General features: G+C 37.8%; 2 protein-coding genes across 5 annotated transcripts in view; one reads left to right on the top strand and one right to left on the bottom strand.

Annotated features, from left to right (window-relative positions):
• Positions 1-18,538, top strand: part of ninl (ninein-like) — a 27,822-nt gene extending 9,284 nt beyond the window's left edge. For 2 of the 4 annotated variants that reach the window (XM_084391303.1, XM_084391304.1), the window contains exons 5-28: positions 2,503-2,569; positions 2,682-2,872; positions 2,956-3,111; positions 4,436-4,603; positions 4,741-4,877; positions 6,041-6,181; positions 6,280-6,454; positions 7,714-7,824; positions 7,910-7,999; positions 9,187-9,334; positions 9,425-9,493; positions 9,580-9,701; positions 9,942-10,300; positions 11,043-12,635; positions 13,124-13,228; positions 13,324-13,393; positions 14,045-14,329; positions 14,412-14,525; positions 14,605-14,751; positions 14,836-14,985; positions 15,867-15,980; positions 16,072-16,281; positions 16,447-16,560; positions 17,734-18,538. In XM_084391303.1, coding sequence (XP_084247429.1) covers positions 2,503-2,569; positions 2,682-2,872; positions 2,956-3,111; positions 4,436-4,603; positions 4,741-4,877; positions 6,041-6,181; positions 6,280-6,454; positions 7,714-7,824; positions 7,910-7,999; positions 9,187-9,334; positions 9,425-9,493; positions 9,580-9,701; positions 9,942-10,300; positions 11,043-12,635; positions 13,124-13,228; positions 13,324-13,393; positions 14,045-14,329; positions 14,412-14,525; positions 14,605-14,751; positions 14,836-14,985; positions 15,867-15,980; positions 16,072-16,281; positions 16,447-16,560; positions 17,734-17,925 — 5,028 coding nt within the window. In that variant the 3' untranslated portion in view covers positions 17,926-18,538. Of the gene's footprint in view, positions 1-2,502; positions 2,570-2,681; positions 2,873-2,955; positions 3,112-3,814; positions 3,973-4,435; positions 4,604-4,740; positions 4,878-6,040; positions 6,182-6,279; positions 6,455-7,713; positions 7,825-7,909; positions 8,000-9,186; positions 9,335-9,424; positions 9,494-9,579; positions 9,702-9,941; positions 10,301-11,042; positions 12,636-13,123; positions 13,229-13,323; positions 13,394-14,044; positions 14,330-14,411; positions 14,526-14,604; positions 14,752-14,835; positions 14,986-15,866; positions 15,981-16,071; positions 16,282-16,446; positions 16,561-17,733 lie in introns of those variants that run through there. The other 2 variants (XM_084391306.1, XM_084391305.1) reach the window with 2 other exon arrangements.
• gins1 (GINS complex subunit 1 (Psf1 homolog)) lies at positions 18,255-21,482 on the bottom strand. The gene is made up of 7 exons (XM_084391307.1): positions 21,261-21,482; positions 21,040-21,104; positions 20,114-20,212; positions 19,937-20,027; positions 19,729-19,845; positions 18,795-18,869; positions 18,255-18,708 (listed from the first exon to the last, which is right to left on the bottom strand). The coding sequence occupies exons 1-7, from the start codon at positions 21,333-21,335 to the stop codon at positions 18,640-18,642; spliced, it is 591 nt and encodes a 196-aa protein (XP_084247433.1). The 5' UTR covers positions 21,336-21,482; the 3' UTR covers positions 18,255-18,639.

Here is a 21,482-nt window from a genome sequence, read left to right as displayed (position 1 = left end):
TGGCTTTTTCTTTACAATTGACTGAGAGAGAGAGAGATAATACAATACTTTCTGCTCCCTGCCTTCCCACTGAAAAACATTTTGTGAACAGTTATGTAATGTTGTTTAAAATGTAATGCTGGTAGTAATTGATTGTGGCTTGTCCCATATTTAGCTGGGTTTATTCTTTTGTTGCTGGAAGCTGAACTGTGTAGCGCTTCGATCAGTGTATTCTGTCCTGTTTGTATCCTGCATTTGACCATTGTCATACATTGATCAAACCACAGATATCTTACAGGTCAATGACTGTCTGCTTCAAACTTTAATCTACCTCTAGATGGCACTAGCACACAAATGCATGTACATTTTCTGTATAAAAGTTTACACAATCTACCATACAACTTTTACCAGTTGTGCAGTATGCATATGTATACTACTGTGCACAGTATAGAATACCAAGATGACTTAATACCAAGATGATTACTACTGTACTATATTTACCACAGTGCACAGGATACTACATCCAATAGTGCTCAACCTGACCTTCCACTTTCAGTGACAAACGAAGTGGAAGTGACATCATTGTTTTTAACATCTTTTGCTGCTGTTAAGTACACCTGGGAAACTCGTACCTCCGAGTCAGGCATTCTCTTAATACAACATGTCACACAAGTCAGAAACATTACACAGAAGTAGCCTAAAAATACCCAGAATAGTTATATTGTGAACAACAAACCCAAATAATTAACTACAAAAATTTAAAAAATATGAATTTCTGTCACCTATTTATACATGGTATCATTTTTGCGTTACACATTTTTGCATTACACAAAGTTTGTGAAAGTTGAGTAATTAACTCTACTCTTGTGTATAAGCTGTTCTTTACATCACACCTTTAAAATAATTGAAATACAGCATGTAAAATTAAAATAACTTGCAAATTCATTCATTATATTTCACTACAGATATGCTCACTGATCTCTATATATAGATTATAGATATATGATTTAACGTAATTCTATTTGTATGAATTGTTGTAATGAAGTCAGCTTACAGCAACCAACATTTTTTGTTACATAGGCTAATACATACAGTTTCGCATTCTATATTATTAAAACAATAATATACAGTATTTAGTGTATACTGGGCAGTATCCAGTTAGCAAATACCTTTACAATGACACATTTACAGATTTAAGTATTTCACTGCATTTGTCTTTTGTCAGCTGATTTTAAAGCTCTCTCAGTGTTGGAACTGTTGGATAACTCGGTCCGACTCCAAACCATCTCTTATGTAAGCGCTTTTGCATCATTACAGAAAGATTTAGCTGGCTTTGTATGAGCAAGGTTTAAGCTGTTTTAGTATGATGCAGTGTTTCTATACTGATGTGAAGAACAGCGTTACTTCAGTGCTTGTATCCTCAGTCTGCTAGTTGTTCCCGTCCAGCGTTGCAGAAGTAATGACTGCTGGGATGGAATGCCTTATGATGATTCTATTGTGTTCCTTGTGATCACTGAACCATACTACATTCAGCTACACTTTCTCCATCCGTTCACTCAACAACAATTCAGTCAAGAGTCAAAACCTCAATTCAAGAAGATATGCTTCTTTAATTATGCCCTTTGTGATCATAAGTTTACAATTGAGATGTTCAGAATAGCATACTATTATAATACATAGTGTATAGTACATATAATGTGCACATTATGTATGGAATACCTGGAAGACCTGTCCAAAATGGCACCATAAACACTTGCGGTCTTCCTACAAGTCCGCACTTTTGCAACGTAGTGTGAATTGAGGGTGCATATCGACTGCAAAGGGGGCGCTCGCGAGCACCCAAACACACCTGAATCAGCTAATCAAGGGCTGCATCCGAAATCACATACTGCCCTACTATATAGTAGGCGAAAAACAGTATGTGACAAAAGAAGTATGTCTGAATTCACAGTATTCATAAAAGAGTAGCCAAAAAGTACCCGGAAGGCCTACTACTTCTGGCGAGGTTCTGAAGTATGCATACGATGGACACTTTACTATCCCATGAGGCCACTGGATAGGATTTAGGAATGGCAGTGAAGCGACATAACTGACACTGGTAGGTCACATGATAATGACAACATGGCGAATGTAGTATGTCCAGATTACATTCGCACTACACATGCTCATACTACATAGAACACACTTATTTAGCCATCGTGAAGTAATTTCTTATTCAAAATAAGTACCTACTCAAGAGAGTATGTGATTTTGGATGCAGCCAAGCTCTTCAGGATCGCTTGAAAATCACAAGCATGAGGTCTCTAGGAGCAGGGTTGAAGACCTCTGCCCTATGGTCTCATGGGCTTCATGATCACGTGCAAGTGGCAGCCATTGTAAGTCCACAATTAAAAATAATGCAAAAAAGCAAAAAAATAATGATGTGCATGGATCATTTATAATAAATCCCACTATATTCCATATAAAACAACAAGAATAGTACATTTTGATTTCATGGTGACACTGTCAATTCTTTATTTACAGAGTCTCAAATCAGATGAGGACACAGGAAGCAACAAAGAGTCCACACACCACTATTTTGTGGCACAAGGTACTATATGTAACTATACTACTGTAACTTTTAAATTGAATTTGAATCGAGCAGTTTTACATGTAAATCAGCACATGAATGTAATTCTTTCTGATTTACATATATACCCAAGGTCAGTTGAAGCTCTGGAATCAAGAGGGCACAGAAAGTCCTCAGCGCTCATCCAACCCTCAGCATGAAGTGACAGATGGACAGGTGAGAGCAGTATGGGAAGAGCTGGGGGTCGGAGCCGGAGGATCGCTTAACCGTGAGGAGCTGTCGCTCGTCTGTGACCACATCGGTCTCAAGGACTTACAGTCTGAGGTACGGTCATGTAACAATCTGTACAGAGTAGAATAAGTAGCGAAATTAGTCACTAAACACCATATCTGTTTGTCTGTACACAGGAGTTAGATGCTCTTTTCAGGAAACTAGACAAGGATCAAGATGGGAGAGTCAGTCTCAGTGAATTCCAGAGCGGTCTGTTCACACAACAGCGTCACATTACACCCATCTCTACCTCCACCCCTGCCAGACCCAAACCACAGCGCTCCATCTCAAAGGTCAGGATCACTTCAAGGTCATGGTGAAAGCAGACTGTAGCCAAAAACAAACATACTGTAGCTTTGGCAAAACAATCTGCTGCAAACGCTGACACTAGTGTGCAAGAGTTTGGCTACATGGTTTTCTCTACAAATGAAGTGAATGTGTGAAAGAAGCAGTTATATGTGATCGTTTCTTTATTTGAGAGAGATAGATAGATAGATAGATAGATAGATAGATAGATAGATAGATAGATAGATAGATAGATAGATAGATAGATAGATAGATAGATAGATAGATAGATTTTTGGTGTGCTGCTGAAAAATGATGTTTGCTGCAGTTGATGGTTAATTGTCTTCCCCTAGTAACATATATTTGGTCATATGTTGTTATGCATGGAATGCTGTATTTTTTTTTATGCATGCCAGACTGGCAGGTTCATGTTACAGATAAAGTACAGAAGTCTTGCATATTTGCCAATTTTCCTCTCATCTGTTGATTAGAAAAAATGAAAAAGTCACTGAAAGAATCAACAAGTAAAGCCTCTGCCAATTTTTCCATGGCTTTCCTTGGCTGACAAAGACAAGAGGCAGCTAAATTATTTCCTGACTGTCAAATAGGATTCATTTCAGAACTCCAACATCAAGCCAAGTTACTGAGGGCTGCACTGGCTGGAACCAATTAACTTAATTGGGAAGGTGGAGCCTCCTGTTTTTTTCTCTTTTGTTTCTGGGAAAGCACGATTGTATTGCTATGCAATGGCCAAATTTGCAATCAAAGCTGAGGAGATGTACTGCACAACTGGCCTCCTTCCTGCATGTAATGTTTTTACTTGGGAATGTAAAGACATTTTGGAGTCCTTTAGTGATGACCTCTCTGAGGTGATTTTACTGAAAGCACAACCAGCCAAAAATATTTAAAACAATATCTTAACTCAAGCTAGGCACTTATTCGGATGCAAGATTTGTTGGTTAATAAAATGTAGGATTTAAAAGATCAGGCTTCCTTTAAGGAGAAAAACAGCTTCAGTAATCAGTGCTTGATAACAAATGGCGAGTTGCATGAATATTTGGCGGTCGCTGGAGCTAAAATGAGGCTAAGCCAGCTTAAGGGTTACGACACCAGAAGGACGTTTATTAGTGGTCAGTGAAATAATTTTGTTCATGATTGAGGCTCTAGCTCTGGCATGTCAAGGACAGCATTGTGCATTGTGTGGTGGGACTGTGAGAGCTTGTCTTTTTTTTTTTTTATCCCTTTCAGTGGTTTTCCTCGCAGTTGAACACTGAACTTTGCTGGATTGTTTTGTCTTTTTTTTTTCTCATGTCGTTCCCGCTGCTCTCTCAGGCCCTTGAGGAACGTTTGGTGCGTTCCACCTCCCCTTCTTTACTGTCGGCTACGGTGGGTCAGAGGCTGTTGACCCGGCTGGATGATGGATCGGGATGCACGAGCCCAGATAAAGTCATCGCCCTATGGACGGAGGAGGGCATCCACAACAGCAGGGATATTCTACAGGTAATAGATTACTTAGATGTTTAAGATAGATGAACTGACAAACTATGAATAATGACAAACGCTGAATAATGTTTGCATATGTTTTTTCTCTATAAATCATGGCATGATATTGTTTTTCATTCTGAACCTGCATACAGACTCTGGACTTCTCTCTGGAGGAGCGACTGTGTCTGGCTGAACTCACTCTTGCACTGGACAATGAGTTACTGGTCAGTGGAAACGGCATCCATCAGGCTGCTCTGGTCTCCTACAAAAATGAGATAAACCACTTACAGTGAGTGTTGTTCACATCAGATCTGTATCTACTCATAAAACCTGTCGAAACATCCAGATCACATTTCACCTGAAAACCACAGTATGTATGGATCTATGCGTTTATTTATTTAGCAGTGTAACATTTTCAGGACAATTTTACCATTTCTTATTAATGTCTAGTATTGACTTGTTTTTAATGATGATTTTCATTACTTTAAGTCATTTTTCTGTATTACTATAAAAGCCTGGTTTTGCAATGTTTTTTAACTAAGCATTCTAATTAAAAGAGGTTACCAACACGTTACCATGATGTAGTAATGTTTAACATTAATCAATGTATTGTAACAGAGTAATGAGAATAGGGTATTTCACTACTGAAAAGTGTAGGAGTAAACAGAGCTTGAATTGTCTTGAAAATAACGTCCTAATGTAGAAATCTTAATACTCCTAATATTTTTGGTGGATAAAATGCCTCTTCATGAGATTCACCTGAATGTCTGTGCTGTTTAGTTTGTCTCCACCTGGAGGACATGTAATGTACTGTGTTCACCAGTATTCTTTATGTTGTATGCTTTCACACTAGCACTTTTGGTGTGCACGTGCTTGCGATTGACGTCAGACTTTGGTTCATTTGGATAATGTGAACGATTTTTTACAAAATTGGATGTGACCTGTACTCAAGTCCACTTAAAAAGAGTGACGGTACGGTTCATGTGAATTCTGGTATGCTTTGCTGCTGTGAACACAATCGTACTTCATCTCGGAGGTAAACCGCTATTGATGACGTGTGATTCGATTAAACTGTGTGTGTGTGTGTGTGTGTGTGTGTGGTCTCACTCACTTTCCTGACAAGCGTTAGTGACGTACTGCAAGCAGAGAATGTATATCATTTCTGCTGGATCCCACATTCTTTAGAACATTTGTGGCAGACAGACACAAGTGCCATTTATGTGCTGATGCTTTGAAAACATAAACAGTTTATGTTTATGCGTCGTCGTTAATGTGAACACAATCCAGTGGGGGAGGGGGAGCAATCAAACTTGGATGTGAAACGACTACAAAGTGGCTTTACTTAGTTCTCCAAACATCTCTGTATGCTTAACAGGTGTTACTTGTGACAAATGTTGCATCAGAATGGATGATCATCTCATGGTGTGGTGGTTTTGTGTTCTACCTCTATAGAGTCCTGGCAGAGCAGGCCTGCCAGGAGAGGGACAAAACCAAGGCGGACCTGGAACTGGCTGACCGCCGCAACCTACAGCTGGTCAGAGAGGTGGATGATCGCCATGCGACCATGGAGTCTCTCAATGAGTCTAAAATCAAGTACGGCTGATCTCCTCTAGTCCATATATAATCATATCTGATAAAGAGACATGCAAGGGCTCTACAGTGAGTTTTTTTCTGTTTTGTTTTTGATGCAGGGGCCTGGAGCAGGACTTCCGGGATAAACTTACAGCACTGAGGAGTGAATCTGAGTATGAAAGCGAGGTTCTTCTAGAGCAGGTAGAGAATGAGCGGGAGAGACTCCGGGAGGAGCTAGAACTGCTTCAGGCTCAGGATGTTAGCCTTCAGGAGGACATTTGCACTGCTGCTAAGGTAACCACTGATGTCCCTATTATGATTATTATTGTTGTTGTTATAATTAGCCGTATTCTGTTGTTGCATTTGAAACTATTGTTTTTCTAAGAAATTGTTTTTATTCAGCAAGGATGCATTCAATTGATCAAAAGTGACAGTAAAATGTTTAAACTGTTATAACAGTTTTTTTTTAAATAAATTCTGTTCTTTTGAACCTTCTATTCATCAAAGAATCCTAAAAATATATATATCGCTGTTTCCACAAAAATAGCATAAAATCAGCATATTAGAACGATTTCTGAAGGTTAACTGGAGTCTTCTCAAGTGACACTGGAGTAAACTGGAGTAATGATGCTGAAAATTCAGCTTTGCTATTAAAAACATATTAACATAGAAAGCAATTCCTTTACAGTAATAAACTTTTGAACGGTAGTATATTACTTTATAAAAATGAATCATTCTGACTGATGAATTATGAGTGTCTTTAATAGCTGTTGTTAATTTTTCTATACAAAAGCACCATGTTTTTTTTTGTTTGTTTGGCTGCAATAAGAAATGGCCTACAGTTTTCATGGAAGAACTGTTTATTCCAATTATTATTATTATTATTATTATTATTATTATTAATATAAATAATTAATAATTATTATTAAATAATAATAATTTTTTAACATTGTTGAATTAATTTTATTAAATAGCAGTTGCCAGCATTTTTTTAAAGCAATACACCATTCAAGGTAATGCTTTTACACTGATTTTATTATGGTTTATAATAATAATTTATAATAATATACTGGTTTGTAGGAACTCCCATACCTGTGGTAAACAAACTGTAAAGTAGAAAATAAGGCAACATTTCTGCAATAAAATCAATATTTATTTGATTTAAAAACTAAAAAAAAACTAATTTCAACTAATTGCTTTAACTTTTCCTTAATTCTGTTTTGTAATCCTATTATAGTTTTTTTTTTTTTTTCATAAAGATAAAAAGTGTGCAGGAACAAAGAGTCTTATTCACCAAGATCCGACAATTTTGTATTTTGCCATTGAATATTCAAGTTGGGGAATTATATTTAAATAAACCATAACATTATACATATAATATATAAATTGCATTACAATTCCCTTACCATGCCTGCTTTAATTCCCTTAATGATTCTGTTCTTGGCTACAGAACACGACTCAACGAAGAGGTGATCTGTCATGGTTAGAGGTGTATGTTTCTTGGAGCATGTCAGTGCGGTGTCAGGTTAAATAACTCTAGCTCTGTGTTACAGGAGAACAGTCGTTTGGAGGAGGAGGTCAGCCTTCTGAAGGAGAAGCTGTCTGAAGCGGAGAGCACCATCTCGAAACTACAGAAGGATCTAGAGCATCTGCTGCAGGACAGGGTGAGACGTCTATATGCTGAAGATCATGAGTTTCATTCTTTAAGAACAATAATGATAATTGATCTATGCTTGTTTTATTGAACAGTACGGTGGCCTTGATCCAAATGGCACAGGACTGCTGAATCAAGAGGAGCACTTCTCAGAGATCTTTAAGGAGTACGAGCAGCAATGCAGGGTATGAGCTTTCCTGTGTGTGTTTATGGCGTGTTGGTGGATATTTTGTCTAGAGTGAATGGTGAGGTCAGCCTTGTCATTGTGCATTGTATTTAAGTGTCCTTTCTTGGTTATTATACCAGCTTTCCTATAATCTATGGTGCTGTAAATGATGCCTTTAATTGTGAGGAGTGGTGTGCTTTTACTTTTTGCTCTTGTGACTTTTTGCTCTTTTGTAATTAATCATCTAGGAACCATTAAAAAAAACTTAGCAAGTGTATACTAATGCACAGAAATTACAGCTTAGCAACAAGGTAGAGACTTGGCCCATGAGGCGTCTTATTTAAGGCAAGATTTATTATATTATATATTATATTATTATACTTATTTTATTTTCTGCAGTGGTCAATTTTGAGATTTTGGGCTATTTGGCTTTTCATGTCATTTTTTTAGACTAGTGCAAAGAAAACATCCAAAATACACTTTCAGGTGGTTTTTTATTGCACTTTATGTATTTTTACCGGTAGATTAGAGTACAATGCATTTCTTTAAGGATTTTTTTTCCCTCATGCATAGAGGATCACTGAAATTCACCAAACTTTAGTTTTATTTCTATTTATTTTCTGAAGGTTTTTTCAAAGGGGTTTGTTTATTTATCATTTGCTTGATTTTATACATATACAACATTTTTATTTTCAAAAACGTATTATTATTTTTTCTGGCTGTTGATGGTATTTTTTATTTATTTATTTATGGAGCGACAAAAAGAGATATCCAAAATCTCCTTTATAAAAACCTTTGACTAATATGTCAACAAAATGAAACCTGTCCAATGTTTTTAACAACTGTGTTATGAAAACAATACTATTATAGGATTACAAAACCGTAACGAGGGAACGTTGCTATTTAAATTATGCATTTGTTTTCTGCCATCTTTTTAACTACCTTTTATCAAGTTAATTTTAATATGTAAAATACATATATTTTTTAATAACAATATATTTGACCCGTGTGTGTGTGTGTAATTTGTAAATTATTTGCAGACAACTGTAAGTAAGCCATTTGTAATTTTTGCAGTTTCATTTGGTGATGCTTTCAAAGAAAAACACATATGCTTTACATATGTTTGGGAGATTTGTTTCAGGAAATGCAGAAAAAAAAAGTTTTACTTGTGCAAATAACTCTGTGTCTCCGCCCCACTAAATACAGGAGTTGCAAGACAGGAATGACGAGTTGTGCTCAGAGCTGGAGTTGTTGAAGTCTCAGGGCTCAGGAAGGAGAGCCAGACGATCCAGGGGCAGCCTATCGGATCATGACTGGTCAAGCCGAAGAGCATTAACCACTGAATCAGATTCTGGTGAACAAACATCTAGATCTCACACATCTTTCATGCTATCGAGCTTAACCTCTGTAGTAAACATCTAAACCTATCTGTTTTGTTCTACAGATGATCCTGAAATGAAGAAGGGTACATCTCCTCAGGTCAGAAAAACGCTCCAAGTCACTGACAAGAATGGTGAGGAATAATAAAAACAAAGTTATCCTTTCTGAATGAAATATCCATACACATGGGTCATGGCTTGATTTGGTGTGTCTCTTCAGCCCTGGGTTCCTTGGAGAGCTTGGCTCCCTCTGTGAGCATTGAGACAGAACTGGCCATGGAGCAAATGAAAGAGAGATACGAGCAAGAGGTTCAGGACTTGAAGATCCAATTGGAGACTAAGGTACAGGCAAACCATGGAAATATTAAATAGGTTACCCAAAGTACCCTTTGCAAATTAGAGTAGATTCAGTTTAGATTCAAACACGCAGAGCTGAAGGGGAAAAAGTTAGGATACCTTAGGATGCCTAAGATGCCCTCGTTAGGATTCTTCTAAACCAAAGACGTACAAACAAGTACCAGGACACTGACAGTTAACATGCTGTAGAGAAAGTGATTTATAGTCTTAATTTTGTGTTCACAGGTGAATTTCTACGAGCGCAGTATGGAGCTGATGCGGCAGAATATGGAGGTTGAAAGGAAGGACATCTCGCAGGGCTTTAAGATGGAGATCAGTGAGTTGGAGGACCTGAAGGCTCAGGCGGAAGAGCGAGCAGAGCAAACGCGTCAGGCTGTTGAAAAGCTGGAAGCGGAGCTGAGGGGTAAGACTGCAGGAGGAGTTTGGGGTCAAGAGCAAGAACGAAGAATTCAACGGGAACAGGCAGAACTGGAGCAGAACTATGCTCGTGAGATCAGTAACATCGTGATGCGCCTCACTTCAGAGAAAGATCAGCTAGAGGCAGAACTCAAGCTCAAGATGGACCAGGAAGTGCTGCTTGTTAGGTAAGTGTTATTCAAATGGTCTGGTAAAGGATTAGGTGCTGCTCATATATTGTAGACATTAGAAGTATATATTTGGGGGAAAAAACAGAGCTAGAAGAATTCAGAAACCACGGTATTATTTTGTATGTTTTTTGCCCCCTCCCAAAAAAAGAATACATTTAATTAAACCTTTTTTTTTTGCAAATATAAAATGTTGCCTATTTTAAGACCATTCTTTTTTTTGTGTTGTGACCATTATTTTTTATTTACTACAGCTCATAAAAATATATCAATCGTCCGACAGCATCCGTTTTCATTTCCATAATGCAAAAATATCTTTATTACTTTTGTGAAGAAAATATATTTTGATCGTAAACATGTTGTTGTTGACATGTATTAATGATTTCAATAAAAATTGATCATTTATGATAATGTTAAAAATAATGGTTTACATTAGGAATTGAATGAGATTCACCATTGAAAATAATGGGAATTTAAGAATGTTCTTGACAGGTTTTGTCAGATTCACCCACTTACAAGTTATTTTGTGCATTTTCAATAAAACGTAATGTGTGCTTCATACAGTATAGGCCTTAATTCAAGAATTACATCTTGAATTGTGTTTTACTGCATGTTCAACCTCTTTTCTTTTTTAAGTAGGGGAAAAGTAGATTTTTTTTTTTTCTTTTTTTTTTCTTCCTTGGTATCCATGACATTGCCATGAATTTAGACATAGATGTATTAGCATGTTGCTGTTTACCAGGGAGAAGGCAGAGCAGCAGTTATTGCACATGAAGGCACAACACAGCGAGGCTCAGCGTAGCCTGCTCCATCAGCTGCACCTCGAGCGCAGCCGTCTAGAGGAACAGTCTGAGCAGCATCGCAGAGAAGAACAGGAGGCGCGCAGGGAGCATCTCCTCAGCACCGAGCGCTGGAGTGAAGAGCAAGCTCAGATCTGCAGTAGGGTGGCACAGGAAAGAAAGAAACTGGAGGAGGAACACCAGGAAGAAATCAAGAAGCTAGGAGAACACATCCACTTCATGGAAGCTCAGGTAGAACTCGCATCTAGGGCTGAGGAGGAGTTGCTCATATTACAAAGACAGTTAGAAGATAAACTGGAAGAGATGTGTGTTCAGCTTGAAGACAACACGGTTTCCATGAAAGCTCAAGATGCCCTCGTTCAGCGTTTGACCTCAGAACTTCATGCCAAAGAGAAGGAAACAGAAATTAGAAATGAGAAAGAACAAAAGCTTTGCAATAAGCTCTCTCAGCTAGAGCAGAAGCTTAAAGCTGAGCGAGAAAAGAAGCAAGAACTTCTGAAGCAAAAGGAGCAAATGCAGAAAGAAATGGACAGAAGTACTCAAGATCTAAAAAAGGAACTTGCAAAAGAAAAAGAGAAGGAACAGGAGCTTCTTGACATCATTTCTGAGCTGACAGAAGAGCTGGAAAACTACAGGACCAAATCTGAGACCTGGCAGAAGGAGATCGAAATAATGCAGGGAAGCAGTGGTCATCTATCTACTGCATTTGGTGAACAGCAAATGCAGTTAAGAGAACAAGGGAAAGAACTTGAGGATCTTCAAGAAAACTTGGCCAAAACGCACGAGGCATTGAAAACCAGAGATGATGATCTTACAAGACAGGCTTCTGAGCTAAATGCTGTGGAGATGGAGCGGGATCGACTCATAGAGGAGCTCAAGGGTCAGTGTGAGGTTCTCAAACAGCTACAAACACAGGTTAATAGTCTCTCTGAGGAGTGGGATCAAATGCACACAATGGAGCAAAACCTTAAAGGCTTTCTTCTTGTGGAGCAGGGTAAGGTTGAACAGCTCCAGGCCCGTCTGAACTTGGAGCAAGAAGAAACAAGGCGTCTTGAACAAGAGAACTCAAGCTACCGGCAACTTGCAGACCAGCTTTCTTCTCAGATTGTTGAAATGGAGGCCGAATCTACCAAACTAAAACAGAACGGAGATCATTTTGCTCTGGAACTGCAAAGCAAAGACAACCAAATGCTGGAACTCAACCGCCAGCTTGAAGCCAAAGCCGAAGAGATGGATTTGCTCTGGAACGAGGTTCAGCTGAAGATGAATCTGTTTAAAAACGTCACTCATTTCTCTGGTCAGGTTCAACTTTTGACCAACCAATTGGAGGACAAAAAGCGAGAGCTGTGCTCTCTGAGAGAGGAGGTCGACAATACCACCAATCAACTACAGCAATCGCTGATGGACTCCCAAGCAGAGCTTCAGCAAATGGAGGAGGCCTTTGAAATCGAGAAGTGCCAAATGAAAGAACAGCTTCTGGAGATGGAGGGACTTGTCATGGCCTTAGAACTGGAGATGGACTCCAATCCCCACAGGTTTGTGGTTCTCCAGCTAGTAGATGACCGTCGAAACAGAACCAAAAGATTAACAATTGCTGCATTGATCCAATCGTCGATTCTCCCGTACGGATGCCAAGAATTGACCGCTCACTACTTTTGTGTCTGTCCAAGAATGTTTGACTGAATGTTTCACAGATTGAGATATCATTAACCGTAGATATGCGCTTTGATTTTTTTCAGACCTCATTCTGCATCTCACTAACTGAATGATAATGTGTCACTGACATGCATGAAAACTCACTATTGATTGAAAATGTGTTCTTGCATCCTATTAATTGTATTAATATTACATTTGTGTGTTTGTTGCCCTAAACTTATGCTGCTTTTTTTTTTTTACATGTTGAAAATCTTGCTATGAAAACTCCTGAAATTATATTGTTTTCAATACTAAGCTTCCTAAAAGTGCAGAGGCTGGTAAGATTGTAATGGAGAGCTGATCTCTATATTTTGGTGTCCAATTGTAGGGCTCAACTTGATGAGGTCACGTCTGAAAACAGTGCACTGAAAGACAGGCTTGCCGTCTTACAGCAGGATGTCAAGTCGCTGGAGGAGGAGGTCAACAAAAAGAGGTAGAGAAATCGTCTACTTTAACTTGTCAATTATCTAAACTTAATTTTAGCATTTTATTTAACAAAAACAAATTTCACTTCACTATTTTTTTAAGGAGGAAACTTGAAGAGATGGACAGAGAATATATGAAAAATCGAGATGACGAGGAGAGGCTACGAAAAGAGGCAAGATTGGCATCAATGAAGTTCTTGGAAAAATAGTGATAGCATGAAGAGCGTAGCATGGATATTTAAGAAACGTCAATTTTGATTTCACGGTGACTTTTTGTTTTATGGAGTATTTATTATAAATGATTTATCAGTGCACTTTTCTTTTTTTCTTTTTTTATTCATGTGCCCTCATGATCTTTAAGCAAAATAACTTCCCTCATGCAGCGACATCTCTTTTCTGTTAATTGGCACGAGGGCGGGACAACCTGTCACTCACATGACATCACAGCAATAGCAAACCACAACCATCCAATCAGTTCCCAAGGGACAAAATCAAGTCCCGCCCTACTTTTCTTTTCTTTTTTGTCTTGTTCGAGAAGCTGTTGGATATACGTCACAATAGAGAAGAAAAGGCTATCGCGACTTTCATTTAATGCTGACTTTAAATTAAAAATGAAACTCGGTTTTGCTATATTTGTGGGGACTCTCATTGGCGTAATGGTTTTTATACTGTACAAACTGTATATTCGATCCCCTTACACTAAACCTACCCATCACAGAAAACTTTCTGTATTTTTATGTTTCGTATGTCACATTATGAATACTGAATGATTGCACAACATTATAGTTCCTGTTCCTAACAATTGTTTTCCTTCTCCAACATAGAATTCCAAATGTCGAGAAGAGGTGCTCGATCTCAGTGCGAGAAACCTTCAGCTTAGCAGTGAGAACGCTGAACTGAGTTCCCGGCTGTGTTCTGATCAGAGAGCAGTGCAGACGCTGACTGACAGGCTAGCACAGGTGTGCCAGGAGAATGATGGGACAGCTGCGTCCTACAGACAGCTGCAGGAAACCCTACAGCAGCAGGAGAGCGACAAATTAAAGCTCCAAGAACAGTGGCAGAAAGAGAAGGAGCTTCTAGAGAGGGAGCTTAAAACTGCCAAGGAGATGGTATGATTTAGTTTTTTAGGAGATGTATTAATAAATGATCTCAAAGTTGGCAGGAATCACTGAAACTACTCTTATTTTTCAGCTCCAGCATTTGACTGTGGTTGAGTCTGCATTGACTAGTCAGACTCTGAAAAACCAAGCACTAGAGCAAGACAAGGACCATTTGTTGAAGGAAACAGCAGACAGAGACCAGAAGGTGAGATGCTGATGCTTTTTCTTTCAAGTACTTTTCTGATACTGGACATGCTGAAGCTTTTGCTTTGTGTTTGTTGCAGCTGGAAAAGCTTCAGGAATCGCTTCGTAACTCAGAAACCCAGATAGAGCAGCTCAACTCCCAGATCCTAATTCTGTGGCAAGAAAAGGACGTTCACATCCAGGAGGCGTCCACACATCAAAAGATGCTGCAGCAGTGTCAGGACAAGGTGAACAATGATCTTTATACTTTGTTTGGGTTAATTCAGTAATAATAAAATGAATAACTGATAAATATTGTTGTGTAACACAAGGCCCAGGAGCTTGAGAACAGCATACATCAGCTGCATAAAGAGAAGGAGCATTTACATCAGACCCACAGGATTCAGGAGGAGACTGCAGTCAGTGTTCTGCAGGAGGAGTGCAAGAGCTTGCGAGTACAGAACGAGGACCTTCTTAACAAAGTTAGTCAGGAAGAACAAATTGCTTTTGCAGTGGATTCTTTTCAATTTGCAATTATCTGTGTCCAAGTTGTACTCCCTATTTATTTTATAGTGCACTATTTGGAATGCATATGCATGACACATTTTTACTTTTAATGGCTGGCACCATTCTCTACTGTTTGCACGGCAGGAATTTTCTGGATTCGCAATTGTGAATTCCATATAGTGCACACTTTTAAACCCACAATGCATTATTTTTGCTGTGTACAACCAATGTATACCTTTATTCCTGCAGTCTTTTTGTCTTTACTGAAATATTGTGGAGAAACAAGTTGTGGAGATTCAGCTGCGGGCGCCATCCTCTAGCCGTTCAGCTTACATAGGTTGTACACCCGTTAATACGGTGCATTGTGGGATTGAATGAGTGAGCTCGATAATGTCCACTATGGTTTCGGACAACACTACAAATGGCTGTCCCCTCAAATAGTGCCCATCAGTGCCCTTTAAGGGTATAGGGGGCATAGCCATTTGTCTTCCCCTGAGCACATAAACGCTGCACAGCTGGTATAGGATTCAAATTATCCTCATGTTTAAACGGTTTGTACAAATAAATTCAACATGGAGGATTTTTTTTTTAAAATGTATATTTGGTACAATACTGTTCAAAAGGTTAGGGTCAGTGAGAATGTTGTCAATGTTTTTGAAAAGTCTCTTATGCTCACCAAGAAAAAATACAGTGTAAACAATAATATTGTGAAATATAATTACAATTTAAAATGACTCTTTTCTACTTTAATGTTTTAAAATGTAACAAATTTTTCAGCAGCCATTATTCCAGTCTTCAGTCAGTGTCACATGATCCTTCAGAAATCATTCTGATTGGAATATTATATTTTTTTAAGGTGGCTCAGCTGCAGACTCAGGAGCTGGAACTTCAGAGACTGACACATCAGTGCCTCACTTTGAGAAACAAACAAGCCGAGCTAGAGACTGCTAAACATGAGGCAAATGAACAGGTTTGGAGATCATTTTCTACCTTCTCACTGATTGAGAATTCCTTATGAATGTTTTTGGTCTCACTTTTGTGCGTTTGATACTGTGGTTTAGGCACTGAGGGCAGAGAGCGCTCTGTCGCTGGTCCAGGCTCAGCATGTACGTGTGGTACAGGAACTAAGGGAACAGGTGGGGTCTGGCACCCGGGAGCACTTGGCTCATCTACAAACTCAACTGGCCGAGCAGCAGCTCAGGACGCAGGATTTAGAGGGTCTGCTTCGCTCTCAGGCCAAGCAAGCCGGCATTCAGATGGGCCTTCAGCAGGTACAGCTACACTTTCAAATTCTTGATGGGTGAACATGTCAATTTTCCTTAGCCAGACATCACTTTTGGCCACAACTGTTTTTATCATTGAATCATTTACGTTTTTTCAACCTTCACCTCATATTCCAAGTAATTTTATTTACAAACTATTAAATCAAACAACAGGAGCAATACGAGAAATTGATGGTGAGTATGCAGGAGCGTATGGATGAAGTTGAAGCCAAGCTGAAAAACACCCGTGTGATGCTGCAGGAGAAAGTCAACCAGCTTAAAGAACAGGTAACCAGAAACAAGTGGCTTTAATTATGCTTTTTCAGATATTACCTTTCATGCAGTGTGTAATATAGCTGTTTGTGATTGTAAAAGATCTGCAAAGATCAATGTGCACTATAAATGGAGATATTTGTATCCCGAAAGAACAAACCGATTCTGAATTACCTGAAACGAGTCGTCAGTAATTCCAGTTTTAAGAAATTAGTTGATGTGCAATGTATATTATGAGGAAAAAGTGTTTCTTTTACCTTGGATTCATGTAAACCTATTGCAGGAGACGTCCAAAACAAAATTAGGAACTTTAAAATGGCATAATAGGGGCACTTTAAAACCATGTTACTGAATACTGCATAATACTTACTACTTTTCTGTAGTTTTTAGGATGTGAAATATTAGCCTGCATTATGCAACAAGAAAAAATTTCACATGACAACCCCACATACTGCATGTTTATAAATGAAAGATTTGAATAAATTCTAAAAATGCATATAAAAGGCAGATATTTTATCCGGTAAGAAGCCGGCGTTTAAATTACAGTGGAAACACATTTACCGCATAAATCCCTCGATGTGCAACAAAAAGCTCACGTGACTTTTCATCAGCAGTGGATGTGATTGGATAATTAGACTAACCAGGGGACCAATCGCATCGCACAGCAGATCAATGTTGGTTTGATCATTCTGAAATGCCTGAGCCAAAGTCCGTCATCAGAATTATTTGGTTTAATTCCCTCCACAAAGCGTCTCACATGATTGCATTCCCAAACACCAGCATCCAAACGCAAGATATCATGACTTCGTCTGCTCGCTCTGAGACGCAAGTCATTTATGATGGAGGTAAAAAGAGCCACATTTTCTTCCCCAATTGCAGCAACAGGAAAAATTTGCCAGGAAGTGATGAATTTGTTCTCTTGAACACATTGAATGGAAACGGTGCTTTATTCAAAAATGTTTTATGCGATATTCCAATTTTACACTAGTAAAATTTGCAACTTTAGATGGAAACATAGCTGTGATAGTGTCTTTTGTGCACATTTTGGCAAATGTAGGTCAACTAGGCATTTCATCCATTCATAAGACTAGTATAGATACTACAAACAGAAAGAGTATATTAGTATGCTGTTCCAAAGCTTGATATTTTGTATAGTGACAATCCCCTCTCTAACTTCCCCTCCTATAGCTGGCCAAAAATGCCAAGTCAGATCTGCTGCTGAAGGACCTGTATGTGGAAAACTCTCAGCTCATGAAGGCTCTTCAGGTGACCGAGCAGAGGCAGAAGACTGCAGAGAAGAAGTCTTTCCTGCTGGAGGAGAAAGTCATCGCCCTTAATAAACTGCTACGTAAAATCGCCCCAGCATCGTTCACAGCCTAGACTTGTTTCACTGTGAAGTCCCACCCGCTAGTGCACTTTTGTATTTTGGTGCGAACTGTTTTTGTAAAAGCACAAATAATGCAAAGTCTTACAATTACTCTAACAGCATTTTGTATTTAAATCATGCTGTTTACAACAATATAAAGAGGACGAAGCGTAAAGTTAATTTAAGGTCATATTTTAGTCTCTTCAGAGGCAAGTGAATTGATCATTTGTCAAGGACAAAGCTTTACACATTCCTTTATTTGTTCACTGTGATGTAGGGTACAAACCGCAAGCGTTCATGCCAATCTGTTAGCTTCAAGTATTTGATAGTAAAATGAGACGTATTCTTTTTACTGCAGTTTTAATGCCCATTTTATAACCAAAATCACAGTATTCACTCAATGTACAGTTTTTTTTTTTTTTATACAAATACTATATTGTAATTGCACAGTTTTCAATCATGATGCACTAATGTCCACTTGGATATAAATTATTCTAAGTGTTACAATTGATGTACACCTTGTTTTAAAAGAGCTGGCTAACTTTTGGGAGATAATTGTGACACCACTGTGTTGTAAATGCATCATGTACTATTTCCCATGTGAGCAAGTAAAGTTTTACCTGTGTATATGTGTTGCTTTCTGATTAGATCAATCAAATGTGATTTTATAATGTTCCAATTGTTAAAGTGAAGAAAAGATGCGTGTATCCACAATCAGCTGCTTATTCTTAGGAGATGACGTGCTCTAATACACCCTGCCGAATGAGCTGCTCACATTTCCATCTGGGTAAGAAGTGCTGTGAAGAGAGAAAGGCAATTAAGCAATATAAACAAGCAAGCAGTCCTTCTAGTGTGACTTAAACATGCTCTGAAGAAGAGTTACCTGGCTATTTTTCTTCAACAGAATCACAGTGCCATCATCTATTTCAAACTCTCCATGGTCTTTAAGACACCGCACCTGAATATGAAGGAAAAGATACATCAGTGCTAATAAAGTTCCTGTGCGTAAACGGGTAACTTTTACACACACAACCTTTCGGTTAACTTTGTTACATTTTTGTCCCAAAATAAAAAAATATTTTTCATAAAAGAAAGCAAGCCTATGTTAGAATAATATTTTAAGCACATTCTGATTGCTGTAATGGCCATTTTAATGTATGAATACTTCAGAACTTATATAAAAAAAGAGATCACCACTGAAGAATTAATGTAATGGGAAAAAAATATATATATACTATGTATGTTTTTTACCCATTACATTGAGAATTCAGCTGTAGATTTTGTTTTGTTTTTTAGTTATGAGAAAGAAACATTCACCCACACAGTGCCAAAGCACAACCAAAACATGTACATGTTCATGTTCTTCCTCAAAATGCAGTTTTGTTTTTTAACCGCTAGAAGTTACAAAGTGTACTTTTAATTTAGTTTAACTTGATTGTACTAAAATAACTAAAACTGAAATAAAATAAAAGCTGTATATACATATTTAATATGAAAAAATATAATTAAAAACTATTGAAAATTACAAATACTAATTTACTAAAACTTTAAAATTAAAATATATTAATACAACATTATCCCCCAGTTTCACATTCTAGGCTTAAGCCTGAGCTGTTTTAAATGAAAGTAACTTGGACTGACATATCTTAAAATATATCAGTGCCACTGTTTTGTCTCAAGGTGCACATCAGTAATGTTTTCTTCCAATGCATGTTTATAAAAGCTACTTAAATGCCCTAATTGAACTAAGGCTTAATTTAAGACTTGTCTGTGAAACCAGGCCTATGTAAGTGATCCTAAAATAACACTGCACTCACCTCAATGTATAAACTCTTAGGGGGCTTCATGTCCTGTGTTATGTCCAAACCTTCCTCTCCCCCAATTGATCTCATATAGGTCGCCAAGGATTTTTTATACTGATTGAACCACTCCATCTGATTCAGAAGCATTTGAATTAACATGTCAGTCACCAAGAAGAAACAAGTGGCATTTAATATTTGTTACTCAGAAGAAATTCAGGCCCACCTCTTCAGCACACATGTGAAACCTAATGGCTGTGGGCAGCACACTGCCGTACTCCCATCTGAGAGCACGGATTCGCAGGAGGCGATCGTAACTGTGGGAAGAAAGAGAGACATGTTCGATCACACCTGCCAACGTCTGAAGAGTGAACCAGACGATGGATAACAGTGAATCACTCACAGGTATGCGGAGATACAGCGCTGGTTCCTCAGTAGACAGCAGTGGCGGAACTTGATGCTTGGTATCAGCTCGCTCTTGCCCTCGGTCTTTGCCTCATTCCTTTAAAAAATCAGGTTTATATGGAGTATATTGGCTTTTTAGACCAAATCATACAGTATTTATTAATATTTTGAATAAGGTAGTTTGGTTTTATTTTAAGTTGTAGTAATTTTAAGTACTTTTTCATTTTTATTATTTACTATATATTTTATTTATTAAGCTTACATTCATTTTTTTCAGTATTAGTAAAAGTATTTTGTTTTGCCAAGAGAACCATACTCATTTTCTAAAGGTTTCAGTTTTATGATTTTAACAGCTTTGGCAGTCGCCAATATGAGATACTAATTCATAATGATGACATACAAAATCATAACTACAATATACAAACTCTAAAATTGACAGTCATAATTATAAAAATTATAATTTTTAAATAATTATAATGTCAAAATTATGATAAAAAAAATCTAATTTATGAGCAAGTCAATATTATGACATACTAACTTACAAAGTCATCTTGAGATGAAGAGTCTAAGTCTTGACAAAAAATGTAATGATTATGTCAACATTGAAATACATAATTATCTGATAAAATATGAAATTATGACGTCAATTATGAGATAAAAGTTAAAAAAAATTATATTTAGTATATTTTTATATATATATTTTATCTCATAATTATGCTTTAGTATGACATACGTTTGATACGAAATACCGTTTATGTCTTAGAATCATAAACATCTTTGGCTGAATGTCACAAAAACGTTTTTATTTTTATTTTATGGTTTTAGTTTACAAAAACAGCATTGCATCTGCAGCCCCTGCCGTTTGCTAACGTTAATCAAACACAGAAAGCATTAGTGTCGATGGTGAGAGCTGAGCAGACTTACACATCACTCTGATTCTGTTCATACAGAGCCTTCATTTCCTCCAGGACTTGCCGAATGCTGTCTTCCTGAGGAAAATCCAGGACAAACCAGTATGACTTCACTTTGACATGTTAATGACATCCGAGTCCGACTGTTACTAACTTAACTTACCTGCTGAAACTATGGCAGCTAAGTTACAGTTTTCTATTATAAAACTGTACGAAACGCTTTACGTTACTTACATTAAACGCGGGCAGCTGACCATCTCCCATCCGATGTAGTTCTCTTATAAGTTCGACTGCTTTTTCGCAGAACATTATGAATGTGGTTTGTACCAAAAATATTTCTGGGATAAAGTCTTAGCTAGTAAATTTCCAATGTAGGCATTCTCTGGGCAAAGGCAGTTTTCGCGGTAATTTTTTGTTGTTATGATCACGTGAGCCTCAAAGTTACTACGGAGAGTC

This window comes from Rutilus rutilus (assembly GCF_951802725.1).
Source record: "Rutilus rutilus genome assembly, chromosome: 20".
In the NCBI taxonomy this organism is placed as follows: Eukaryota; Metazoa; Chordata; class Actinopteri; order Cypriniformes; family Leuciscidae; genus Rutilus; species Rutilus rutilus.
The sequence above is the reverse complement of the archived record's forward strand: the minus strand, read 5'-3'. Positions and strand labels throughout refer to the sequence as shown.